At 43.2% G+C, this 25,109-nt stretch overlaps 3 protein-coding genes across 3 annotated transcripts in view; 1 reads left to right on the forward strand and 2 right to left on the reverse strand.

The window, feature by feature from the left end:
- ADPRHL1 (ADP-ribosylhydrolase like 1) overlaps positions 1 to 25,109 on the forward strand; it is a 400,125-nt gene that overhangs the window by 157,405 nt on the left and 217,611 nt on the right. The window lies entirely within an intron of this gene.
- On the reverse strand, positions 2,409 to 9,264 carry LOC128071574 (coagulation factor X-like). The gene is made up of 5 exons (XM_052664441.1): positions 9,123 to 9,264; positions 7,054 to 7,185; positions 5,936 to 6,099; positions 4,809 to 4,926; positions 2,409 to 3,606 (listed from the first exon to the last, which is right to left on the reverse strand). Exons 1-5 carry the CDS (start codon positions 9,196 to 9,198, stop codon positions 3,059 to 3,061), a joined length of 1,038 nt encoding a protein of 345 aa, XP_052520401.1. The 5' UTR covers positions 9,199 to 9,264; the 3' UTR covers positions 2,409 to 3,058.
- On the reverse strand, positions 11,953 to 23,855 carry F10 (coagulation factor X). The gene is made up of 8 exons (XM_052664377.1): positions 23,678 to 23,855; positions 21,370 to 21,530; positions 19,903 to 19,927; positions 17,186 to 17,299; positions 16,564 to 16,704; positions 15,489 to 15,742; positions 14,106 to 14,223; positions 11,953 to 13,302 (listed from the first exon to the last, which is right to left on the reverse strand). The coding sequence occupies exons 1-8, from the start codon at positions 23,745 to 23,747 to the stop codon at positions 12,758 to 12,760; spliced, it is 1,428 nt and encodes a 475-aa protein (XP_052520337.1). The 5' UTR covers positions 23,748 to 23,855; the 3' UTR covers positions 11,953 to 12,757.

Below are 25,109 nucleotides of genomic sequence, written 5' to 3' on the forward strand. Positions count from 1 at the left end.
GGAAACCTCCAACTTTTGGATATTCCTTCCCCCAGCCTTCACATCTGTAACACAAAATAGCGAGAGGTGGACAGCATGAGTATTTCTTTGTGCCATAGCAAAGCACAGGCACAAGCTTGGTGATGACTCCAGGATCAGTAGTGCAGCATGGCTGCTCTGCTCACCCACTCCACGCAACCTTTATTGTGGTGGGGCACGGAATGAGAGGATGTGCTTCACTCTGCAGGTTTGGGGCAGCCTGGAGGGGAAAGTACTCTTTAATCTTAGAAACATAAAGAACACACCAATTTGAGAATATGTGAGTAAACCCTCAAATAAAACTTCACATCAACTGGAGTTTTAAAAATCAGGTTTTCTTCAGAGCCAGGCTGTCTCATCTCAGCACGCTTACATGTCACCACTTGATGTCAGTACAGGGCTTTGCAGCACACATATGTACATCTGCAAGCATTAACTACTTTTTATACAAGCTTCTCACACTTTGCAAGCCTATGCCAATTAAAGGACTCCTGTTGCTATCAGATATTTATTCAAATTAGGTTAATAATAGCAACACACAACTTCAGAAGTTGTATTCTCCGTAGGGCTTAGTTCACAAGTTCATGTTTTCTTTTTAAACAAAACATGCCTTCAACATCTGTACAGGCCACAGTGTACTCAATCCATGTACAGCACCCACTTTGCCTTTTCTGTATTGACATTATTGCAACAGTTATTACAAACTATTAAGGAACATAGCACAAAGGGAGGGGCTTAGAAAGGCAATCCTTTTCTTGTTTGATGCTTTAGGAAGAGCAACTGGAATTTCTTTTTCCATTTCCTTAACATCGTGGCAAGAAGACGGATGCAGAGTTTATCAGCATGTCCAGCAGCCCTGTTTGCTGCAGGCCTGGCTGGCTGTCAGCTGACTAACTGTCACTATCACACACTTTCGGGAAATGCACACTCAGCTATGGAAAGGGGACAGCAATGATATTCCAGAAAACATTACCCTTGCACTAAGCAAATAGAGAAAGCTGATGGCTGGGCTCACAGCCACATTTGTACCTGGGAAGTCCTGATGCTGAGTAGCATGAGAGCACTGTAGTTGGTTTGTGGACACTGGAAATGGTTCAAGGCTAAGGAGTGATGTGTGCTGCCCATGGCAGGAGCTGCTCCAGCCTCCCCCTCCCTGGGGAGCTGGGGGACAGGGAACGAGGAAGAACTGGCCAACAGGAAGCACGTACTCTGCAAAGGATTAATGCTTAGTGCAGTTAAAATGAGTTATAATTCGGTTAAATGTCTGGACATCAGCCAAGCAGTGCTGTTTGCCATCTGCAGGAAAAGAAAAAGCTTTTCTTGCTGTATCTGAAGGGCATCACCATTCTTAAAAGCTGGAGGGATTTGCACTTGTATTGAAGGAACATCAGCACTGCCCTTCTGTTTGGTTGCAGATTGCAGGACATCCTGAGGGAGGAATGAAACCACAGGAGATTTGATTCTCCCTAAGGGGTTCTGCACTCCCAGGGGCTTTCCTTGAGGTTGTGCAAGCCTTCTGACAGTCTGGCTGTGAAAACAGAAAACATCCTGGAGCTACTCTGACATATCTGCAGCCAAGTGCTGACATTTTCTATTTCTGTTTCTAAAGATATCACAGGGCTCTTCAGAGCCCCTTACTAGGCTCAGTGTTCTTGCCTAGAACTCGGCTCCTAAAGCCTCCCTGTACCATTTCTGCTCCTCTTTTTCCACCTGTTTCTCTTCCTCAGGTGGCAAATGAGCAACACTGCAGCTCAGTCCAGATACTGTGATTTATGGTGTCCCCGTGGCCATCCGGTCGGTTCCTTTGCTGCAGACTCAGCAGAAAGGCAGCCCTGCCCTGAGATCAGTGCAAAGCCACCACCACGGAACTGTCAGCTACATCTTAGCCAGATGGGGCCAGGAGGTGGAAGTGGTTCCTACTGTATACCTGACTCCCAAGCCACGGGAGACACAGACTCTGTGAGCTTGTGCTCCTGGATTACATTTAGAAGTTGACTTCAGTATTTGTGACAGCAAAAGAAAATATCCCTCTGCAACAAAAGATCTGTGGCATTTGTAGGTGTTTATGGAAGAATCAAAGTAAATCTTCCAGAATAGCATGAGTTACAACGCCATCCTTTCTCTGAAGTCATAGAAGATTGACAGAGGCAGAGCACCAGTATTGTGATGTATGTCTTTGGTGCGTCTCTTGAGAACTGCAGTTTTCTGTGCAATTAAGCAGTTGAGTGAAACGCCTCTGCAGACAGCATTTGTTCTCATGTACTGACACTCTTTTTGAGTGTCAGTACTTTTCCTATTCTTGGAAGAAAATTTACCCTATGAGATTTAAAATCTCTTTGGTTGTTAATAATTTAAATAACACCTTATATAAATGATGACTTACAACAATATTGTCATTTGTGGAATATGTAATACGTTCACTTTATTGCAGACAAAATCATGACATTAATAATTATGGTGAAAGAAGTATCTCAGAGGGACAGCAGGAGATTATCAGAACACCAGTGATGTTGGTAATTATAAGCAAGCTTTGCCAAATCAGTTAATATAATAAGGCACTGGTGTCAGTGACATGCCCAGTTCCTTAAACTCAAATGTGGATACACAGTTGGTTTCCACTTTTTTTCCAGATTTTAAGCAGTTTTTCCAGAGTCTTTAGAAATACTGTCCTACTTTGATATTATTCTGGTCTAGGTTTATTTCTATAAAGCAAGTACTGCAACAGGAAAGTTGAGTTAGTTGTAGCCTTTGAATGGGAGGAGGATGGGCAGCCAAACAGCCAAAGCCTCCTAGACAAGTTCAATCAATCACACCATAAGCAAAAAGAACTCCTTCATTGTATTTGAAGATGTGCCATTACTGTCCCAAACCAGCAAGTCCAAATACACCTTTTGAAAACCAGGCATGAGCTCATGAAGAAACAGCTGGCATCTTGACAGAAATGTTATCAGGATTACAGCAAACATTTTACAAAGAGGAAAATATTATTTGGGGATGAGATTGATGGCTAAGACAGTTGGGTTGATTAAACACCAAGCCATTAAGAGTTTTGTGTCAAAACACTTCTTATCCATGGCAGGAAATTTGATACTTTAGTGTATATTCCATATTTTCCTTGCCTCCCACACCCTTCTCCCCAGCTGATGATACCAGTAACAAAATAAGTGCCATTGTATTCGGTTACATGTGGGCCTCCTCCATCTCCTTGGCAGACATCTTGTCCATCTTTATTATAACCTGCACAGAACATGTTTCTTGTGACTAAATAACGAATAGCTTGCTTGCAAGTTTTCTTATCCACATAAGGGATCTGAAGAACTTTCATTCTTCTGACTGGCCGTGTTTGTTCATATGAGTTCCCAAAACCACTGACAATTCCAAATGTTTGGTTCATCAGAACATCATTAGCAAAGTCTTCTTCTGGAAGGCACGCTGGGACAACATCCTCAGAAAATGTGATAGGTTCTTTTAATTTGATGAGGGCTATGTCACTGTCATGGGTTTCAAAATTAAACTCAGGATTTGAAATTATTTTTTCCACTGTGTGCAATGCAGTACTTGGTTCTTCCTTTTCTCTGTCCACCATCCCTGTGTCAGATTATTAAAACAGTTGTTAACAAGATTATACCAGCAAACCCAAACAGCACCTCAGTAAAAGATGGGACTAAAATTTCTTGTACTTGGAATAGACATTTGTACTGTACAAACAAAATAGAGCTGGTCTGTATCTTGATGCTGTAGCGTTTTATATCAATTTTGATACCAAGTGCATTTAAAGTCAAAACTCTGCTATTGGAATGACAGTCTCAGTGACAACGTTCATGTAAAGTTCTGGCTACTACAGTGCTACTCCTCATATACAAACGAAACCCCAGCATTGAAGAGTAGGACCTTGCCCCTGTTCTTTGTAGAGCAACACAGTCAAACAGACTTAAACTGGAAACATTCACTGTCTTTAACATTCTGCTCAAAAAATATAAGAACTTGTTCATATTTACTCTTCTCAACTTGTATGAAAACATTTTAGGAATTAAATTGACGGCCATTAATGCTTATACAGGTTTTGAATTACTACTGTAGGACAAGTGGAAATTTTGTGAATCAGAATACTGTTTTCAGTGCCTAGAACTTGTGACAAGATATCTTTCTTTTTCCCCCTTCATAAATTACCATAATAAATAATGAAGGTAAGGTTTCCAGCACCCAACAGTCTCAGACATGCTGTCAAAACATTTGTTAGCATCTGCATGTGGCATATGGAAGTCTTCAAGGTTTGGCCAGCACAGGGAATTGCATGAAGGTGTAACTGTAGACCAATTAACTAAATCTAAAATTAAACATGGAAGAACTTCTTTAAAGTGAGAGTGACAGAACACTGGAACAAGCTGCCCAGAGAGGTTGTGGAGTCTCCTCTGGAGATATTTAAGATCCATCTGGATGCTTACCTATGTGGCCTATATAGGGAACCTGCTTTAGCAGGGGGTTGGGGCTCAATGGTCTCTAGAAGTCCCTTCCAACCCCTGCAATTCTGTGATTCTTTGAAATCAGCTCAGCATCACTTGCCCACATATTTTCTCAGTTCCTATTACAGACAAGCTATGCTGGGCCAAGCAAGGCTTAAAGAACCTGTCCATTCAACCAGGCTGAACATGTAACTCATTGCTAGCCAATAGACAAAATGAAGCAGTGAGATATATCTGGGGATAGTTCAGTGTCTTGCACATAGACACTAAAAGACAGATTGTGGTACACTTATTTTTATAGTAAGGGTCAAAATGACAACAACTCACCAACAAGAACCCGTAATTCTGTAGAATTGTTAACACAATGAGCTGCAGTAAGTATAAAATACTCATTCAGAATTGTTCCTCCACAAATCCATTCACCATGCTTCTGTACTAGAACAGCCTGCCAAGAGAGGAAAAAGCATAAGTGCAAAAATGTTTGTGCAGGGAAATCCTCAACAGTTAGTTTAGCTTCAAGTACTTTTCTTAAAGAAGAAATTTTCATGTGTATTTTCTGCCAGTAGCATCCTCAATTCGGATGTAGTGAGAGTTACACTCAAGAAGTGTAAGCCACCACAGAGGGAAACTTGACAGAAAGGACATTTTTCCTGGCTCAGAGTTGAGTTTGCATACTCCGATATTATTATTTCTAAACAAACTTGGTTAATATTCTAACAGCATTATTCCTCTCTGTTTTTTGTCGGAATTCAGTCACGGTGAAAACAAGAACTCCAGCCATCCTTTCAACACTGCTGTGTTGCAATCTGAGTAGCTGTGTGGTTGGCAGGGAAGGAGTTCTGGGGAAAAGTCCTGTTCTATGCTCAATGTCTGCCACCCTCCTTCTTTCCTAGCCTCTTACTCTTAGGACGTTCTTGAGTTTGAAAACAGTCATGTCTTCATTCATGGTAGTAGACCTATGCAGAAACTAGTCATTCAAGAGGGACGAACAACCAGATGTTGACACCAGCTTGTTTCAGAGCAGATTCCCCTCCCCACTGTCATCCAGGTCTGCATCTTCACCCCCCTTTCCTGCTGCCAACACTCTCAGCATGGTTGCAAGCACAGCCAGGAGTCCATAACTTCATTGTTTCCAAATGTCCTGCCAGCTAATTGCCACGGTGAGACCTATTTGTCCTACTAGTCACCATGCTCTGGGCGAGCAGCACGGCAGGTTGAACCTGTTGCTTTGGCAAAGTGGTGAGCTATGCAATGTTGCCCTGTTTGTCTTCTATGCAACTAATAGACAGGGTCTATTCTGACAATTTAGATCTGCTTAGAGGAGCTGCAAGGCCTGCTCAAGCTAAGCTACATCCCCATAGCAAGCAGAGATGAGGGGTATGGTGAAGTGCAAATGATTTCCAGACCTGGCGAGTACCTGAGGTGTTAAACCTCTTGAGAGTAAGGCACCTTACCTGCCATGGACATATGCTGGGTATACTGCCAGCCTCTTCTACTGCCTTAGAGGTGTTACTTGGGGCCTCAGCAGTTTCCTCATTTTTAAGATGATCTTCTGGACTTATAGCATTTTCTTGATCCACTTCGTGATTTCTCTTAAATTTACCACATGGGAACTTAACTGCAAAGACAAAACTGGGACACTAACACTTGATGTCTACATCTAACTGAGAATTTGGTGCACCTGTCCCTTATTAACAGCAAGGCCGACCCGGCTGTAACCCAAAGCAAACCAGCTGTGAAGGAAGGCCCAGCTGCTGTTACCAGCCTTCATTTTAGCTCAGTACTGCCTTTCTTGCTGGTTTGGCACAGCCCTCATTGTAACAGCTTTATGGTCAGCAAAGTAAATCCAACTTTCAGTGCACCTCTTACTGTTCTTCACCACCAGAAGTGTCTCAAACTTGCTGGAACATGGGTTTTGCAGTCAAAAGTAGTCTTCAGATTTGTAGATCTGTATATACTGTGGAGGAAAATGGTTTGCAAGGAAACAGGTTGCTTTCAGGGTGTCAAATCTTTGTGAAAATGAATGAAAATTAACTTACAAGTTCAAGAAAAACTTTCTGACAACAGCTGATACGATTGCTTTGGTTGCAGTTGGATACCCAGGTATCCTTATCAGGGTTGCCTCTGCAATGATTTTTATATTTACAAAAACTTCACAAACGCAAAAGGGAAACAGACCCAGCTGGTTGAAAAATGAAATAAAAATTCCAGTTCTAAAACTTGCTCATGGGTTTAGCAGTTCCAAAGTATTTAGAAGTTTAACATCTTCCATTATTGGTGTTGCTATTTTCATGTACCTGTTGGAAGATGGGTTTTGCAGTCAGGTCTGAGAATGTACCCATTTGCACTATTTTGGCCACTGTACATCACTCACAGCTGTACAGTTTGATACTGGTTGGATTATCACCTTTTGCTAAACAACTTTTCATTAGTAACAAATCAAGCAAGCCAGATGCCAACAGTGAACATTGTTCCTCATGCTGCAACAGCACTGCAATGCATCAGCCCTTCCTAAATGCAGTAAAGATGTGATATGTGTCCAACAGAGTGAACTTTAAGTGTGGCTTCATACCTACAGGAACACAGGTTTTGTTGTCATCATCCAGAGCATAGCCAGAAACACAGGAACATACTACTCCTTCATCTTCCTCTTTGCAGAACTGTGTGCAGTTCCCGTTGTTGTCCTTGCATGTACTGGGTGTGACTGCAAAGGAGGCAAGCTTAGAGACAGGTTCATATTTATGCTGATTTCATAAAAGCACAAGCAGCTATAAAATCTTGCTTGCAAGCATTATTCAAAACCCTCACCACTTTGTAATTCTGTGCAGTTCCTGCCAAAGGCCTCCAGTAATCACAAGTATAAAAATGAGCATTTTTAAGAAACCCATAAGCTGTTAACCAGACCACTATCATTTCGTATCCTTGTTGGAATAGTTTCCCAACTGTAACTTGCAGCTCTTTGAGAGCACAGGCTGAAATAGTCTACAGTCAGAGGGAACAGAGGGAGAATAAGAAATTAGCAAACACTTGACTATCAGTCCCTGGCACTACAAGCTCACAGGCTTAATGGGAAAAATCTTCCCTGCAGTAACAGTGTGGGAGGTAAACCAGTCCTAAGAGAGGTGGTCTAGTCCTCCCTACTGGTTTGTAGGACTCCATAGCTCACCCATGCAGCTAACCCATCCCAGATAGCCTTATAACAACTAAATGTATAACAACAATATCCATACAGAGTTTCCCATACTGTGGCATGATCCCATTGATTCTTCTCTTCACTTTTTGTCTAGTGGAAACAGAGGCTACTTCAGTTCCTTCCTTGTTTTGTTACATATTTCAGAGACTCCCTTGATTATGCATTGTGGGGCTAAGGGAGAAATTTTGTTTTGCTCTTCCTGAATTACCTCCTATTTCTGTTGGAATACTGTACTGTTATTTTTACAAGATGGTCTTGAACTCTCATGTTGGTTTATGGTAGTCTTTCATTCTGGGACCAGCTATAAATATCAGGAGTCACTGGGGAAGATACTGTATAGCAGCTATCCTAAGGCTCACCTGTGTGGAGCCCTGCACTCTCCATCAGCTTTCCTTTGACACTGAAACACTGACTAGCACAGCCTCACAGCCTGATGTTCACCAACCTCCCTGCAGTTTCATCTAGATCATGCTTCTCTACTTGCTACGGTGAGAGTATTATATAAAATGATGTGGATGCATGGCATCTTTTGCAGCCTGTTATCCTGTCCCCGGGGAAAATGAGATTGGTGTGATGTGATTTGTTTCTGACAGCTGCAACTCAGCAGTTTCTTTTCTTCTTGCTGAACACAAATAATCTGATACCTTGAGGAAGAACGATTCTCTTCACCAATGGGGAAGCATTCTCCTTGTCCTCTCTTTCTACATCTGTATTCTTAGATCAGCGCTGGATTTTCATGTTTATCTTATTTTATTTAGGCCTTAGCTGTTCTGTTTTTATGCCAGGATTTTTTTATGCTCATCCCCTGTGATTTGAACTTGTTCTATTTTTTCTGTGCTTCCTTTTGGAGGTCAAATCTTGAAGCAGCTCATTATTTTAATTAATCCTCTTCCTTTTTTGACCTTGGGATAGTGTGACATGTAAGCTTTTATTTTAATAGATACATCTACATATTTTCTCTCTTTCAAAGATACATTAATTTTATTCTCTTGCTCCTTTTCTGCCTTCATAATAAGTTCTGTGATTTCACAACATGGAGTCCTGGTTCTTCTCTGCACTATTAAACACCATGGGTTCAGTTTGTCAGTAGCCTACAAATCAACACAGATAATAAGGACCATTGAATTCTTACATCCCTCGAGGACATAAGAACAGCACATCCTTTGTGCTGTCAGTTTGAAAGCACTGCATATTGACATATTAACCCTGTCCTTAACACCGACACAGCCCCTTCACACCAAAAAGGTATTCCCCCAATGACTAAGCCAAGAACATACTGTAATATACTGTATAACTGTAGCTGGCAAATGGGAGCAACGTGGGTAAGAAAGCAAAGTTAACAAGTTTCCCTGCTGGCACTCTGCTCCACAGAGTGCGAATGATGGCAAATAGTTACCTGTGCAGCTGAGGCAAAGCAGCACAAAGCCAAGTTAAAGTGAAGACTGCACCTGTTTGCAGCGTCTGAAGGCAAAGGAGGACAACGGGAGGAAGCCACACTGCCCGACGGTGACCCATCACTGCCATCCTGTGAGCTCACTTGGTGTCTCTCCCCGGTTTTCCTGCAGGGCTGTGGGGCAGCTGCTAAATAAGAAGCATTGCAGAGCAAAGGTCGTTAACTCAGGAGAAAACAAAACTGCTAGGGGCAAAGCGTGGGCTCAGAGTCACCAAGGACAATGTTAAAGCAGCAAAAGTCACTGTGTCACAGCAGTGCCACCCGGCAGCTTGTAGGTGCCCCGTGCAGCAGAGATCCACAAAGACACCAGGCTGGACAGTACTTTCACATATGCATCAATTTCCACCTTCTTTTGGCCTTATATATATATCTATTGTCTATAGCTGATGATAGAGCCTTGTGGTCTGAGGCTTTGACCATTCTGGATAATTCTTCAGCTGAAAATGGATTCCATCTGGACCCAGCCTCTGAAGCAGTATGTTTCCCTGCCATGCTGGAGGATATCACAAAGGCCTTCTTGCCCACCTTCATTCCCTACAGCCCCATTGTGCTGCATTCTTTCTCATTTCTTAAGAAATTCCAGCATTTGAGACTTCACCCAGACAAAAACTGTTAGAGGCTTTTCCAGAACAGAGGTAGAAGGGTTTCCATGAGACCTCTTTGAATCTTCCTCACTGCAAATGGGCTGGACTTTTTTTCACCTTCACCACAGACATGAATATCTGATTAGTTTCTGCTTCTCTACAGCAGGATGTTGTATTTTTTTCCCCACACATGGAAGCTGTTGCTGTGTTTCTGCTCAGACCTTCCCTATTTTAAGTCTGAAGAAGCTTCATTTTTCTCATGAGATCCAGCACCTCATGTTCAAGAGACTCTTGCCCAGATACTTTATCTTGGACTAGGCCTGACAAATGCCCGAGCTTCTTATTCACAGAATAGGTTCATTGAATCACTTAGGCTGGAAAAGACCCTTAAGACCAAGCCCAACTGACTTGACACTACCAAGTCCTACCACTAAGCCATATCTTTAAGGTCTATGTCTACATATCTCTTAAATACCTCCAGGGATGGGAACTCCACTACCTCCCTGGGCTGCACATTCCAATGCCTGACCACCATTTCTGTGAAGAAATTCTTCCTGCCATTCAATCTAAACCTCCTCTTGGGCAATTTGAGGCCATTTCACCACATCCTGTCACCTGAGAAAAAGAGACTGACACCCTCATTACTGCAACCTCTATTCAGGTTGTTGTAGAGAGCAAGGAAGTCTCCCCTCAGCCTCCTCTTCTCCAGCTAGGCAACTCCAGTTCTAAACAACCTCCATTCCAGATTCATTATATTATTCCTCTCTAAAGCTTCAATGTGATTGCACTCTGCTTGCCATCCTTCCTTTCTACCATTTCTACTCAGTACTGCCTTTTCCTTGCAGGCTGGGAAAGCCTGAGCACCTGAGGGTAGCTTTGAGCTTCCACTTCCTCCGTTTACCATTTAGCTCTTGCCTAAATCAGTAGTGATTGTTTGCCACGAGGAGTTCTTGCATTTTAAAATCCACCAGTTTGCACTGCTGCTGTGTGCTCTACCTCTTGCCTGACACAGAATATGGAAGGAATACGAAAACCCTGTGCACTGTAGGCACCATACACAATTAAAGCTTGGTGAAAGATAAACTCTGATTGCAAAACCCAAGGACAGTCTCTTGTACACTACAGAATAACGACACTTCCTATCTTCCCAGCATCAGCCACCTTTACCAGCGGGAGGTCCTCTCCTCGGCCATCCCAACACTTATCTGTAACACACATAGTCCAGTCCAAGAGTCACTTCAGGCTTCTCTGATGGAGAACGATGCCATTAGCACAAGTGCTTGTATGGAATTTGAATAGCACCTGTGCCTGAGCACTTCCCTCTGAAAAGGGATGTTCCACCCTGATGGTGTATGGGGTGAATGTGAGACAAAGGGTTAGAAGGTACAGTGGACAGAAAAATTCACGGAACTAACATTGCTGAACAAACATTTAAATAACCCTGCTGTGATTTTATACAGGTGGAGATCATCCGTCTGGGGTAAATGACCTGCAGTTCTTCATGTCTGCGTTTTCTGCTGACTGCAGCAATACCCTGGTGCTGAGCAGAGCTGTCTTTCTACTTTTTTAATATGCCTTCCTCACTGCACCTGCTATACAAAACTAGCCAGTACCCATTCAAACCCTAAGAGATAAGTGGCAAGTGTCTGGCAAAGTTTCGTGTATCTCAGACAACATAGGAGCATCATAGATCAGAGGACCCTTGGAAAATCCATCAGGATTGATAGGAAACTAGACTCTATACTGCATATTAAAAAGCTTGAGGAAATTGGATTTGTTAAGCCAGGGAAAGTTGCATTTAGATCTTTCAACAAGAAAAATTCTAGGTGGATATGACTAATTTTTAGCTGTGAGAGTGATAAAACACAGCAGCTTGTTGCCCAGAGGGGTAGCAACTCTGCCTTAAAAGCTTTCAAAACTTGACCAGAGCCTGCACAAACTGATTTCTCTTTGATGTTAGCCTTGCTTTAAGCACGGGGTTGGACCAGACAGCTTTCACCCATCCTGTCTACTGCAAATTATTCCATTATTTCTGTGACGAGAACTGCAGCTGAGAAGGTCTGAAGAAGAATGTATGCAGGAACAGCAATCCACATATATAAAACTGAGTATTGAGCTACTGCTAATCATAAGGCAAGGGGAATGTGTCACGTATTTGTTTGGAGACATGCACTCTTTCTTCACTTCCAAATAAGACTCTATCTTCATATATGTATGAACTGACCAGAGGGAATAAAAAAAGAACAAAAAAGAAATAATGTTTTATTTCAAACGCTGATGTATACTGATAATATATCTTACAGTAGCACCTGGAACAATTACACACAGAAGGACCTCTCCGATCCTTAGCCATGCACAATCCTATGATACAGGAAACAGTGTACATACATGTTATTTTTTTCTGAAGAAGCAGAAAATAAGTGTTCAAATTAAACTAGAGTGAAGTACAACCACATAAAGCAACACGACATTTTATTTAGCTGCTATGACCTAAGTTGGAAGTTTTGTGGAACATGGCTATTTAGCAACATATACTGAACACTTACTTGTGTTTCAGCTTTGTCCAAAGAAGCTTCCCTTCTCCCTTCATCTTCTAAAGACAACCACAGGTAGAAGCTAAAAAGCTCTAGTGGGAATAAACTCCCTACTGACTGAGTGGGCTGCAGTAGGGGGACTGACTGAAATCCTGGCCTTCCCACTTCCATCATGTTATGTCCAGGAGTCTTTGGTGGAATCACTTGGGCAAACAGACAGGAACACAAAAGGACAATATGAAAATAACTAGTCAAGTAATCAGAAGACACCAATGAGCAGGCATTTTGTTTGGTGAAAGCCCCTTACTGTACGAACTCGAAACAACACCAGCAGACCACATATACATGCTTAAAGTCAAGCAAATAAAAGAAGAAAGAGAAGCAGCACTGTAACTTCAAGAAACCAGCTTTCAAAACAAGTTTAGCAGATATGGCTAAAAAATAAAAAAAACATTTCCATTAGATAAACTGCACCTTGTTTCCTAATGGGAGGATTGAGAGCTACACAACTACTACTTTTGTCTCATGACTGTCCTTACCCAACGCAAGAATCTGGACAGTTTGGTATATATACCGTATTTGCCTTTCCTTGCACATCCTTCTCCCCAGCTAACAATTCCAGTAACAAAGTAAGTATCCTTATATCTGGTTACATGGGGGCCTCCACTGTCTCCTTGACAAGCATCCTTTTGCTCTGTTTCATAACCAGCGCAGAACATGTTTTCTGTTATTGCAAAGTTAGTGGACTGCTTGCAAGTGCTCCTATCAACATAGGGGACTTCAAGCACTTTCAGTCTTTTGGAAAGCCGTCCAGCTTCAAATTCACGCCCAAAGCCACTAACCATCCCAGACTTTTGGTTCATCAGCACTTCATTAGCAAAGTCTGCTTGCGGGAGGCATGCTGGGACAACATACTCAGAAAACTGTATCGGTTCCTTCAGCTTTATGAGGGCTATGTCATTATCATAAGTCTCAGCGATGTACTTAGAGTGCACAAATATTTTTTCTGCAGTATGAGTCGTTTCAGAATGTTCTTCCTTTTCTCTGTCCACTTCACCTGTACGAGATAATTAAAAGGATCATTAATAGGATGACAGCAAATAAGAACAGCCTCGATAAAGGAGGACACTAGTATTCCCATTGCAACTGCTCTAAGTCTTCATACTGTACAAGTAAACTGCAATATTTATTAGCCTCACTTGGATGCAGTTTCAGCTCCAAGGTTTATGAAGTTTTCTGTACTAGTTTATGTAAATCAGCATAAATTCATAAAGCTAAACTAATGCAAATTTGGTGGATGTTTTACAGCAGCTTGAGCCTGGCCTATACTGGGGAAGAGCATCTACTCTGAATCAAAACTAAAAGAGTGCAAATACATAGTTGTGTTGATCTAGTATCATTTCTCAGAAGTGAAGCAGTGAGCTAATGTGAGATGAGACTTTCTTCTTCCTCTAGTCTGTGTGTCACAGCTTTCCTACGTGTTCCTGTAGAAAAAAGTTGGCATCCTTTTCAGAGCTGCAGGAAAAAAAAAATGAGCTTTCTGTTGAAGCATTAATCTGATAAGCACAGTGCTCGCCAACACTTGTAGAACATTTGTTCTTAAACCCTTCCAGCTACCTGGCAAAGAAGAAATTATCACCATTATCACCTACTTCAGCTGCCCCAGTGATTACAAAGCAGAATTTCTGCAATAGGAAAAAGTAGATAGCATACCACCACCAAAAGACCAAACCAGTAACAAACCAGTCGATACGATTACATCTTACATGGGTATTAGAGCACACAGAATCAGTCTGCAACACATCCTCACACATCACAAAAACAAAACAAAACAAAACAAAAAACCACACAACAACTTACCAACAACAACTTTGATCTCCTTGGATTGGTTTATGCAATGAGCAGCAGTAAGGATGAAATCTTCATTCAATATAGTTCCGCCACAAAACTCTTCCTCTTTCTCATTTATCAGCACAGCCTGTGAGAGAAAAGAACTGGGAAGTGCATAATTTAAAAGAGCAGCTTAATCCCAGTGAGCTATAAACAGGTGATTGTTTTCTCTGCACACTGCATATGTGCACATTACAGTAACTTGTATGCAGAGCTCCATAGATTGTCCATAGTGCTGCATACACATGTGCATACACTACAGATCAGCAGGTACTGTTACAGAGTCTCAGCTGCTTTCCTGTGATACAGAAGTTCAGCTTTCTGACTTCATAGTGCCTCCTTTTAGTGACACCTGCTAGGAACAAGATGCAGGCTGACTTGCTGAGCAAAGAGCAACGGCCTTGACTTACTATCTCATAGAATTTCTGCCCAAGATCTATTCTTGTTTAATCCTCCTAGTGTTTTGAAGACAGGGACAGATTTTGGCTGGTCTGAGCTCAAGAGCAAAAATTAGTTATGAAAGCAAATGCATGCTGTCAAGTATACTACCTAAAGGGCTATCTTGGGGAACAGGGATGGAAGGCTGCTAGACAAAGGCACTGAGACTGTGACTGTATAGTTAGACTACTCAAGCCACACTAAGAAAAAACAAGCATAATTCCCTGATAAGCAGTGGCTCTGGCTCTGCAGATAGCCTCTACAACACATGCACAATTTTACTGTATGATATTTACTTTTGCAACTAGAGGTTGATTCAGTTAAGCTTAGGTAGTGCTGGCCAAGCCATTAGATCAGCAATCTGCTAAAAATGTTTAAGCTCTGTGCCCACGTTACCGTGGGAACCTCCTCTTACCTATGTCAGACCTACACAACACTACACCCATACAGAATTGGACTACTATGCTAATGGTCACAGTGAATGAACAGATCAGCATGGAAAAGCACTCTATGATACATCTCATTCAGAGAAACAGAGAAGGTAAGTCATCATTCCTTCGAAAGGTTGAGTAAGGAAAGGCAAAGAAAGATGACAAAGAACAGCAGAAGCAGGTCAACTCTGCCAGAACAGCCCAGCTTAAGCACAGAACTGGAGTGCAACCTGTAAAGACAACATTGTTGAACCAGCATGTCTCAAAACCCCTCTCTGGTAACAGGTTAAAAGCACCACTATCTAAAATGTCACAAAAACTTTCATTTTGATATCCTAAGGCTGCAATTTGCAGAAGAGCACACACAGATGCCTGAGTTCATGTAACTCAGCCAATTCCAACTACAAACAGCACACAGCAGAACACAAATTGACTAAATAAACAATTATGCAGTTTCCATCAAAATCACGTGCATCAGATTTACCTGCCATGGGCATTCACCAAGTTTACACTCGTCCCCACCAACTATCCTGGTATCGACATTCGGATCTGTCATCCTCGATCTGTTGCGAGGAGGGGGAGTTGGGCTTTCTGTGGTAGTTGCAAAGTCCTCCTCCAGACTTGTTTCATTCATGGAGGGGATGTCTTGATCACTAGTTGCATTGGTACTACTATTAGTGGGTAAAACGATAGACCTTTTAGTTCTTTTCACAAGAACTTTTCCACATGGGTACTTTACTGTAAAGACAAGAATGCTACAATTAGAGAAGAAGGACTGAAATATGCATGGAAGAGGAGACTCTTTGACAACACCATCTCACAGTTTATCAGTTAATGCAGCTGTTTTCAAGACTAACAAAACCCTGGCAGAGGCAACAAAGGAGGAAAAGCAGTTGTTTTGGCAGATGAAAGGCATCTGTATGTCCTAAAACTTTTCCGTAAGTTCAGTCTCTGCACAGTGTTTTCAAAGTATTTAAAGTTATCTTCAGTTGTTTACGTTGCCATATGCTTGTCGTAGCTCTTAATTAGAAAACTCAGTGTACTGTATAAGAGAGACATCCCAGGTTGTGTAAGAGAGACAGCCCAGGTTGTAAAGGATATAAAAAACAATGGCAGAATCATACAGTTGACTCACATTCCCCTCCCTCCCTTGATTTGTTGGAATACAATGAAAATGTACTTAAAATAGCATCAATCTTAATTATTTAATGTCAGCTGTTACTATTTAACTAACTGAAATCAAAAGAAGTTTTTGCAAGTGGCTATTTTATACAGAATGTAAGATACAATTACAGTTTTCTTGACAACTACAAGATACAACTACAATTTTCTCCTGTCAACAGCACTTTTTTTGCTCAGGTAGTTCTGTGAGAGGCACTCTGCAAAGGGTGCCTCAGCTTCATTCATAGAAGTTCATCACATCACCTCATGGAAGGCTTTAAAAATACCAACCAGTTGGCTTCAGTCTTAAAACTATGCCATGTAGAATATGATTCAAAACATATCCTTTAGCTGTGGAACAAGCCTCACCAGCATTAGTTTACCATGTGGCTTCGTACCTTTTGAAACACACTGCTTGCCATCTTCTGCCAGCTCATACCCACTTGTACAGGAACACATAACATCCTTCTGCAAACTTTTTTTGATGCTGCAGAACTGCTCACAGTCACCATTGTTTATTTTGCAGTACTTTGGTATGACTGTGAAAGACAGAAGATAGACAGACAGATTTAGAAGAAAAAAAAAAGATGATTCCTTGCAAGGCTTAAAAATCTCTGCATCATCTTCTGAGATCTGCCTTCTTTGGTTCTTCATGCTGTGAGCTGATCAGGACTGTACTTCTGAGCTTGGAATCCAGGCTCTTTGATATCAGCAGTAAGAATCTTGTGGTTCTTAGATTTATTGTCATGCTTTGGGGATTTATGCTCACGTAAAGAGGCACTGTGATAATTAAAAGTGCTTTCTTTGGAGCAAGCGTAGTGTTGGAGCACTCACTATCACTATCCAGATGCTGAGCCAGAAGGCTTTCCCTTTCTGACACACTTCCATCTCATTGTTGACAGCCACCTATTCTATGCATTTTTCCAAGTGAAAAATAATGCTTGCTAAGGGATTGTTAAGTCTCTATGCTTCAGCAACCTGGCATATTCACTGCCACAATTCTCTGAAAGAGATACCTACCAAATTCACAGTTCTTTCCTTGATAACCATCCAAACAGGAGCAGGTGTAGGAACCAAGTCCATCTTTACAATGTCCACCATAGTGACAAGGATTTGAGCTGCACTGGTCGCCATCTACAAAAACAAACCAAAAATCAAATTGTTGTTAGAGAAAATACATTTTCAATGAACTCCAAAGGGGGTTTAGTTTTGACAAGCAATCATTCTTTTAAGACATATGTCTTGTGAGTGGCCACGTTCCAGGCAGAGCAAGAGCAACTGCAATCATTCCAAATAAGCGTGATTCACATATATAGCCTCAGTTTTGCAATCTGTTTTTGGTGGCTACTGTTTGACAGTGTGTAGTTACAGCTTTTTTTTTTCTAAGAAGACAAATTAATACTTGCTTGTCAAAGTGTACATTATTTACGGTGAAGACTGTAAAAGCAGACTGGACATTTTCATGTTGCAACTACTGTCTAAAGCATTTCCCTGCCATTTCCACATAATAATAACTCAACTATTAGTTATTTAAAGGTCATCTTGTCCCATGTGCATGTGTTTTGCCCACAGCGTTGCTCTTTTAAAGCAACCAGCATATGAATCAGGAGATAAACAAAATAAAACACTGTAAAAGCTCTTCTAAATCCATGTTTGCAGGACAAATTCCTGTTTTGTGCTGCCTGTGGTACCAAAAATGTTCCATTGTATCCACTGAGGTACGAGCGTCAGTGTCAGAGAATTAGCTCTTACCTCACTCTCCCTGTATTTAAGCTGGGATCTCCGTATCTGAAACACAGTTCTACAGTCTCTCTTCCTTTCCATGACACAAGAACAACTGCCTGACTTGACCCCAGCCACAGGTAGCTCACAAATAATACAGTCACAAGAAGGGAAATCAGGCTATGCTGCATTTGGAAGCATGTGACACATAGCAGCCCCTTCTCCTGCCCCCATGAATGGATCTCACTCTTGCACTGATGCTTGCTACTATATCTCTCCCACACAGCAACCCATTCCTGCATCACGTGAACCTGCCAGGCCCTTCTGAATGATAAGAAAAGGAGGATATCTGGAGAACTGATGCTTGCTAATTCATTGCCTTAGAAATGCACATATTTCTGAATGTTACCACCTATTCTGCTCCATTTGGAGCAGCTGAAAGAACAGCAGTGCCCACAGAAGAGAGAAGACGCAGAATACTGCTCATTCTAAGGATCCAGCGTGTCATCTGCATGATGCCCTTGGCTGTGAACTCCTCTACTGAAGTTGCATCTGTCACAGAGAACACCTGTGGGGCTTTGTTTGCACTGCCCCACAACTCTTCATCCCTTCTGTACCTGAACATGGCCGCAAACACCAACATTCCAAATGCTGCATCCACGTGATCTACCACAGAGGTGTTGAAGACTGATGTTTATCCTCCATGGTAGAAAGGCAAGATCAGCATTTATTAAAACAAAGGCACACTGGAGGCCTGCAGCACAGCTCCTGGTTTCTGCCTCCTCTGCTGTACTGGACGGCTCTGTTCTGTAGTGGACTCAGCTAAGTAGCATCCTACTGATAGAAACCATAGTTTCTTAATTTTCCCTGTACTGCAGTTGCTGCTGGAGAGCTGAGTTTTATACCCATATTGCACAAAAACATTGCAGAATCCCCTACTAAGAAAAGAAATGAGAATGAATTGTTCTAACTTGGCTGAGGGCAGCTGTGGTTTTCAGAACTTCTAAACACCAATAAGGCATGCGTGAACTGTGGTTTAGGATGTATGAAATTGGCATTTCCGCTGTGAGCACTGGCACTGATGTTCCACTGCCTGTATTCTCATGAGAAAATGGTTTGAAAATTTCCACTTCTGTTCACTGCAGCACTGATGCAGTCTTTGTTGGCAATTTCACCCCATAGGATGAAGAATTCTTCCCTCCCTTAGAGGATTGTGAAAGCCTGCATCTTCTTCGTGACCACTGTCTTCCATTTTCTTCAGACTCAGAAGACAAAGCTGAGCAATCTCTGGTTAACATTTTTGAGGTATTCTTTCTAACACGAAGGCTAGACGCATACTTCAGGAGAACATGTTACCAATCAATAATACATTAAGAATATGTCCCTGTGAGCTTATTATGAACAACAGAACCCTAATAAGTACAAGTCAAACCTCCAGAAAAACAAAACCAGAGAAAACTGACTGGCAGTATCTGCTAACCCGCTGATATGTCATCCTTGAATGCAAAACAGCTCTGTAGAAAACAATTCCCACCAAATCTCTGTCTTACAGGAATCAGCAACACTGTGGCATGGACAGTGGCATGCAAACAGTAAGTGACTGTGCAGCACAGACTTATATGTTGCATCGCCTGATGTAGTGAAGTGCCACTCCCATCTATGACTCTTTGCAACTTGGACTCCTCCATCTTGGGTTGACCCTCTGCAGGATGATGAGTGGGCAGAGCTAAATGCCCAGCTTCTGCTTCTCACTACCCTTGGCACGCAAAGGGCCAGTATTCTTTTTCGAGAGGACAAAGATCATCCCAGGAACTGGAGGCTGCTGAATCTTGGTGTCAAATAAAGTGATTGGGTTCGAGAAACTGCAAGGCTGTAAATCAATCAGATTCCTCTTTCAGGGGAAACAGTGAAAAGAACAAACAAGGCAGCAGGAAGTGGTTATGTAAGAGGTGCATCCTTTTTAACCTTGCGAAAAGGAAGCTTAATTTTCTAAACAAATGCAGACTCTTTCTTACCTACGTAGATATTCCAGAATTCCTCCTGTGGGTTGGTTTGGGGCAAACGAAAACAAAAGAAAACAAAAAGAGTTAAATGAGAATTAACAAATTCAGTTCTTCAGAAGAATATCAGATCTTTCGTACAGAGAATACATGAAGCTAACAATTGTTGAAACAAAAATTTAATTTACAGGCAAACAGTGGCTTGCAGTCTGATATTGTCATTTAATTAATTTAAACCACCTGGTTAAAACCATCTCTAGTGCTCAGCTCAAGAGAAACAGGCCTTACACGCTTTTCAGAAATACCTAAACCTCCATAGAGATTTCTTAATGTCACTCACTCAGCATAAGGCTCTTCATTTCTTGCATAACTGTCTCTTGCCCTTGGTTTTGATTGAACTTCCTTACCCTCCTGCACTGTCAAATTTTCAGCTTCCTTCCCCTGTACCCCCATGGAGCAGGACCTCAGAAATCCTAAGGTTTAAAAAGTATTTTGTCTGACTTGTGTTTTTCTGTCCCTCTCACTGAGGACTCTGGGTACGCTGTCTGCCCAAGACGGTCCCTTCCAGCCAGGTCTGGTCACCAGGTAGAACAGGCTGTGCTGGTTCTGCTATGGTTCAACCCTTATACTTTGAAGTGCCCTGGCGATGCACCTATGACTCCCCACCCAGTTCACCTCAGGGCCACTCTAAAAACATTCTGGCCAGCAAATAACACTACAGTTAAATGAATCTGGCCTTGATTCCAGTTTCAGAGCTGTTCCACATACAGCCAATGTTCCCAGTTTCCCTCCACCACAAAGTCACTTATGTTTTCATATATTAGTTCTGATTCTTGTTCCTGTACTTTCCCCATCTCTGTAGCTTTAGCTTGGGCACTGACTGCACTTCTAGCTAAAGTTAAGCACCCCCAGGGTAGGGAAGGTGACAAAAAAGTCACACACACAGACTTCATTCCATGTGGGCAATTTAACATAAAGAACTTTCCTCAGTACACATTCTGTCAATTTAAATGTGGAAAAGACGGCCACAAAATGATATAAGCCCTGTAAAACTTCTCGGGATAAATATGGAAAAATATTCACATGAAGTTCCACGTCAGTATTTGCCATCTCAACCTTCCACGGGCTCTCTATCTAAGAACTCGTGAACACAGTCACACTGCTCAGCTACACCACAAGAGAAAATAGCTTTAACGTAGGGAGTACCAAATTATTTAAAGGTCAAATACCTCATGATGAATTAAGCAGATCAGAACAGGTAAAAGAAAGAAGTCTTTAACACGGGGTGACCTTGCAAGAGATAAATGATGTCTGGTTTTGTACATGTATGCCTTAGCAATTCCAGCCAAAATCAAAATCACCACCTAGTCTTTGTGGTAAGTGATCAACAATAACACTTGTAAGTCTTGGCTCATAATACATCAATACTGTTTTGTAAACACAAAATATGTAGGCCTATGTTCCATATTAGTTCATCCTTACAGTTTTCTCATTGTCTTCAAAGGCTTCTCTTGCTTCTTCTTTTGAGCAGCGCTCCTCATTGCATTCTCTTTCAATATTGCCTTGCTTCATTTCTTCTAAAAAACTGTTGGCACGTTTTGTTCTTTCCAAGAACCTGTCGGCACTTTCTTTCTTGATGAACACTAGACAGTAGAGAAAATGGTACAATTACAGGGCAACATTTGGTGGCGGTAACAAGTCATCAGAAATAAGTGAAGAAAGGAAAACAAATCAGACATTCTCAGCATCCTCCCATAGGCAACATCACTTGTAATATTAGCCCTCAAGCAGATGGGATCTCGGGATCTCTGCGAGATCAGTAACTCCAAGACAAGCCAGAGGCATGCAAAATTCTGTCCTCTGTTGTTAGTCTTGAGAATAAAATGTGCAGGTTCCTGCCGAAGGTTTATATTTCTGCTGCTCCTGCTCTAGATTCCAGCTTTGAACAGAATGACTTGCCTTGTCACAGTGATGGTGTGGGAGGCTGCAGTCCCTGATTTGGTTTTAAAGCTGGCAACCAGGCAACACCACTGGCTGCTCTGGAGACATATGGTCCAGCAAACAAACATCACACAAACAGAAGATGCAGTAATTTGCCAGCATGGGGTTCTACTGGCAGATGGGAACAGCTGTTCCACAGTCCCACTTTCAGAAAAGAAACAGCCCATGTGTGAGATCTACTGCCCTGCACAACCCCAAGCCCCAGTGTACTGCCCTTGGGTCTTTCTTCACACTTAACAACTGCCTTTCATAGTCTGCGCTGGTTCTGTCTTACTTCTTACAGTTACTGTCTTACTTCTAAGTTTCCAAGTACAGCCAAGGCAGCTGTATTCAAAGATTTAATAAAGAGCAGATGCAAATTAATGTCACCTTCAGCATCTAAAGAAAGTACAGCTTGAGTTCAAGTTGCTGGGTCATTTTATTTTTTAAAAGTTTGATGTCACAGAGCACAGGACCTGCTGCCTTGAAGTTCAAGATGCAGGTAGCTGATGATTTAATGGAAGGATCAGAGGTGCTAAGCTCAGCTCAGCCACTTGGCTGCATGAGCCATCGTGACACTCTGCAGTAACTTGTGCACATATTAACTGACAGGAACAACAGAAGCAACACTCTAGTAAGTAGATTGCCAATTACCTTGTAAAAAGTAAATGTTTTAGGAAAGCTTGTGGATTCTGAAAACTAGCATTCTAAAAACCTGAAACCTACAGAGGAAAAAGTACTTTCCAATCACAGAGTGGAAGGCAGCACTGCAGATGGGACTTGAAAGGCAATGGAATCAGTTTGCATTGACCTTAAGCAGCCCAATGCAGTAATATGTGAATTATCTGATCAGTACTCATACTTTTTGCTAACGGAGCCAAATTTTGCAAGTGCTGTTCATACTGAGCAGCAGCACAGAGCCTATGTGTGTGTGGAACTGTGGTGTTCCACTCGCTCTGAGAAGTCTATGTGCAGGAGGGCTACAGCAATGCTTGTAACTTCTAGCTCAGTAACAGTCAGTTCATTCACCCATGCCTCTTTTGTCCTTAAGTCCCTCTCTGCAGTGCAGGACGTGAAAGGATGCAGCCGGTGGGGTCACTGTACTCCTTTGCCTCCACATCACTGCTGCATGAGGATGTTTTTGTAAACTTGAACCAGCCGATAAGCACTCTCAGCCTCGAGCTTCCTGCCGTCCTGCCTTCTTCAAAAACACGAAGGAGCTCAGGGTGTTGGTCAGCTCAAGTAGGACACTCCAGCAGCTGGCTGTGGAAGGACTTCACTGTAAAACCCAAGCAGGGTGACTCACTGAAAGAAGAGTCAAAGCCTTCAGAGAAGCAGCCCGGTGTGGCTTTCTGCTCTGACTTTGATATTGACCCTCGCAGCAGAAACAGAGGCAGGACGCGCTCACCCCTAAGCTCCAGCCCGCGGCCAGGGGCAGCCGGCAGAGCCCAGGAACGAGAGCTCGCCGCGCTCGGAAGGCAGCCGCGCTCCCGGCGACGGCAGCCCCGTTCTACAGGGAAGACCCCCCGGGGCTAAATCCCAGCAGCCATCTCTAGCAGCACCCCAGTTGCCCCCCGGCCGCTGCCCGCCCCAAGGCGCTGCTTTGCCCTTCAGCAGGACTCGGGTTGCCTCTTCTTGGGGGTGACAGCCCGATCTGCCCGCTCCCGGAGGCCGCAGCCCCCGCTCCTCTCACGCACCGCCCGCGTGCGGGAGGCACTTTCCAATGCGGGCGCTTCGACAGCAGCTCCCTAAAAGCTTTGAGGAGGGCACCCCCTCCTCGGCCCGGACGCCCCGCAGAGCCGCCCCTTACCGCCTCCTTCAGCCCGGAGCTCGTCCGGCAGCGCCGCGCAGAGCAGCAGGAGCAGCAGGCGGCCGGCCATAGTGGCGCGGGATGCGCACCGCGACGGGACTGGACGGGACGGGACGGAGCCTTCACCGGGCGGGCAGGGACTGCGGCGGCGTTGCTTCACCCTGCCCAGAAATAGCGGAAGCGCCTTGGAAGGGGGAAAGCCTCTGTGGGATTTCTCAGCCGGGGGGGGTGGCCCGATTATGTGTCGCCTCTTTTTTTTCTTTTTTTTTTTCTTTTTTTTTCTTTTCTTTTCTTTTTTTTTTTTTTCTTTTTAAAGGAAGAGGTTGGGAACGAATCGTCAGCTTATTGAGCAAGTGCTGGCCGAGGCTGACCTCACCCAACGTGGTGCTGGCAGGTGTGGGGCTTGGCGTGATGCTGAGGGGTGCCCCATGGCAGCCCCACTCCCTGCCGCCACCACACTCCGTGCTTCACACAATGTTGCTCAATGCTGGCTCCTTTGGCTTTGCCACCCTGTGGCCCCGTGGCCTGTGTTAGCACACAGTTTCCTCACCCAAGGAGATGGTCCCCAAAACTGGCCTCTGTCTCCCTATTTTTTGGGGTTTCCCAGTGCCAGTGCCTGGTGAGGTCTCCTTGTTGCCACAGCGTGCCTCCCATCGGTTGTATGAGCTTTAACAAGACCCACTTGCACTTGGGTCACAACAACCTCAGGTATTGCTACAGGCTTGGGACAGTGGCTGGAAAGCTGTGTGGAGGAAAAGGACCTGGAGGTGGTGGTTGACAGTCAGATAAACATGAGCCAGCAGTTTGCCAAGGTAGCCAAGAAGATCAGTGGCATCCTGGCTTGTATCAGAATTAGTGTTGCCAGCAGGAGCAGGGAAGTGATTGTTTCTCTGTACCCTGCTCTGCTTGAGTACTGTGTTCAGTTTTGGGCCTCTCACTATAAGAAAGACATTGAGGCTGTGAAACATGTTCAGAGAAAGGCAATGAAGCTGTGATGAGTCTGGATCACAGAATTTATGAAGAGCAGCTGAGAGAACTGGGGTTGTTCAGTCTGAAGAACAGGGGCTCAGGGAAGGTCTTATTGCTCTCTGAAACTACCTGAAGGGAGATTGAAGTGAGGTAGGGTTTGGTCTCTATTCCCAGGTAACAGCAATAGGACTAGATGGAATGGCCACAAGTTGCACCAGGGGAGGTTCCTGTTGGATGTTAGGAAAAACTTCAGAAAGAGCAGTGATGGCTGCGCAGGGAGGGGATGAACTCATCATCGCATCGGAGGTGTTAAAGAACTGTGTGCACATGGCACTGAGGGACATGGTTAGTGGACATGGTGGAGATGGGTTGGGGTTGCACTAGATGATCCCAGAGGTCTTTCCAGCCTTAATGATTCTATAATTCTGTGATTGTTTACACAGGCTGTTATGCTAAAAATATG

Source organism: Tympanuchus pallidicinctus, unplaced genomic scaffold (genome assembly GCF_026119805.1).
Source record: "Tympanuchus pallidicinctus isolate F22 unplaced genomic scaffold, pur_lepc_1.0 scaffold6, whole genome shotgun sequence".
NCBI classification, from domain to species: Eukaryota; Metazoa; Chordata; class Aves; order Galliformes; family Phasianidae; genus Tympanuchus; species Tympanuchus pallidicinctus.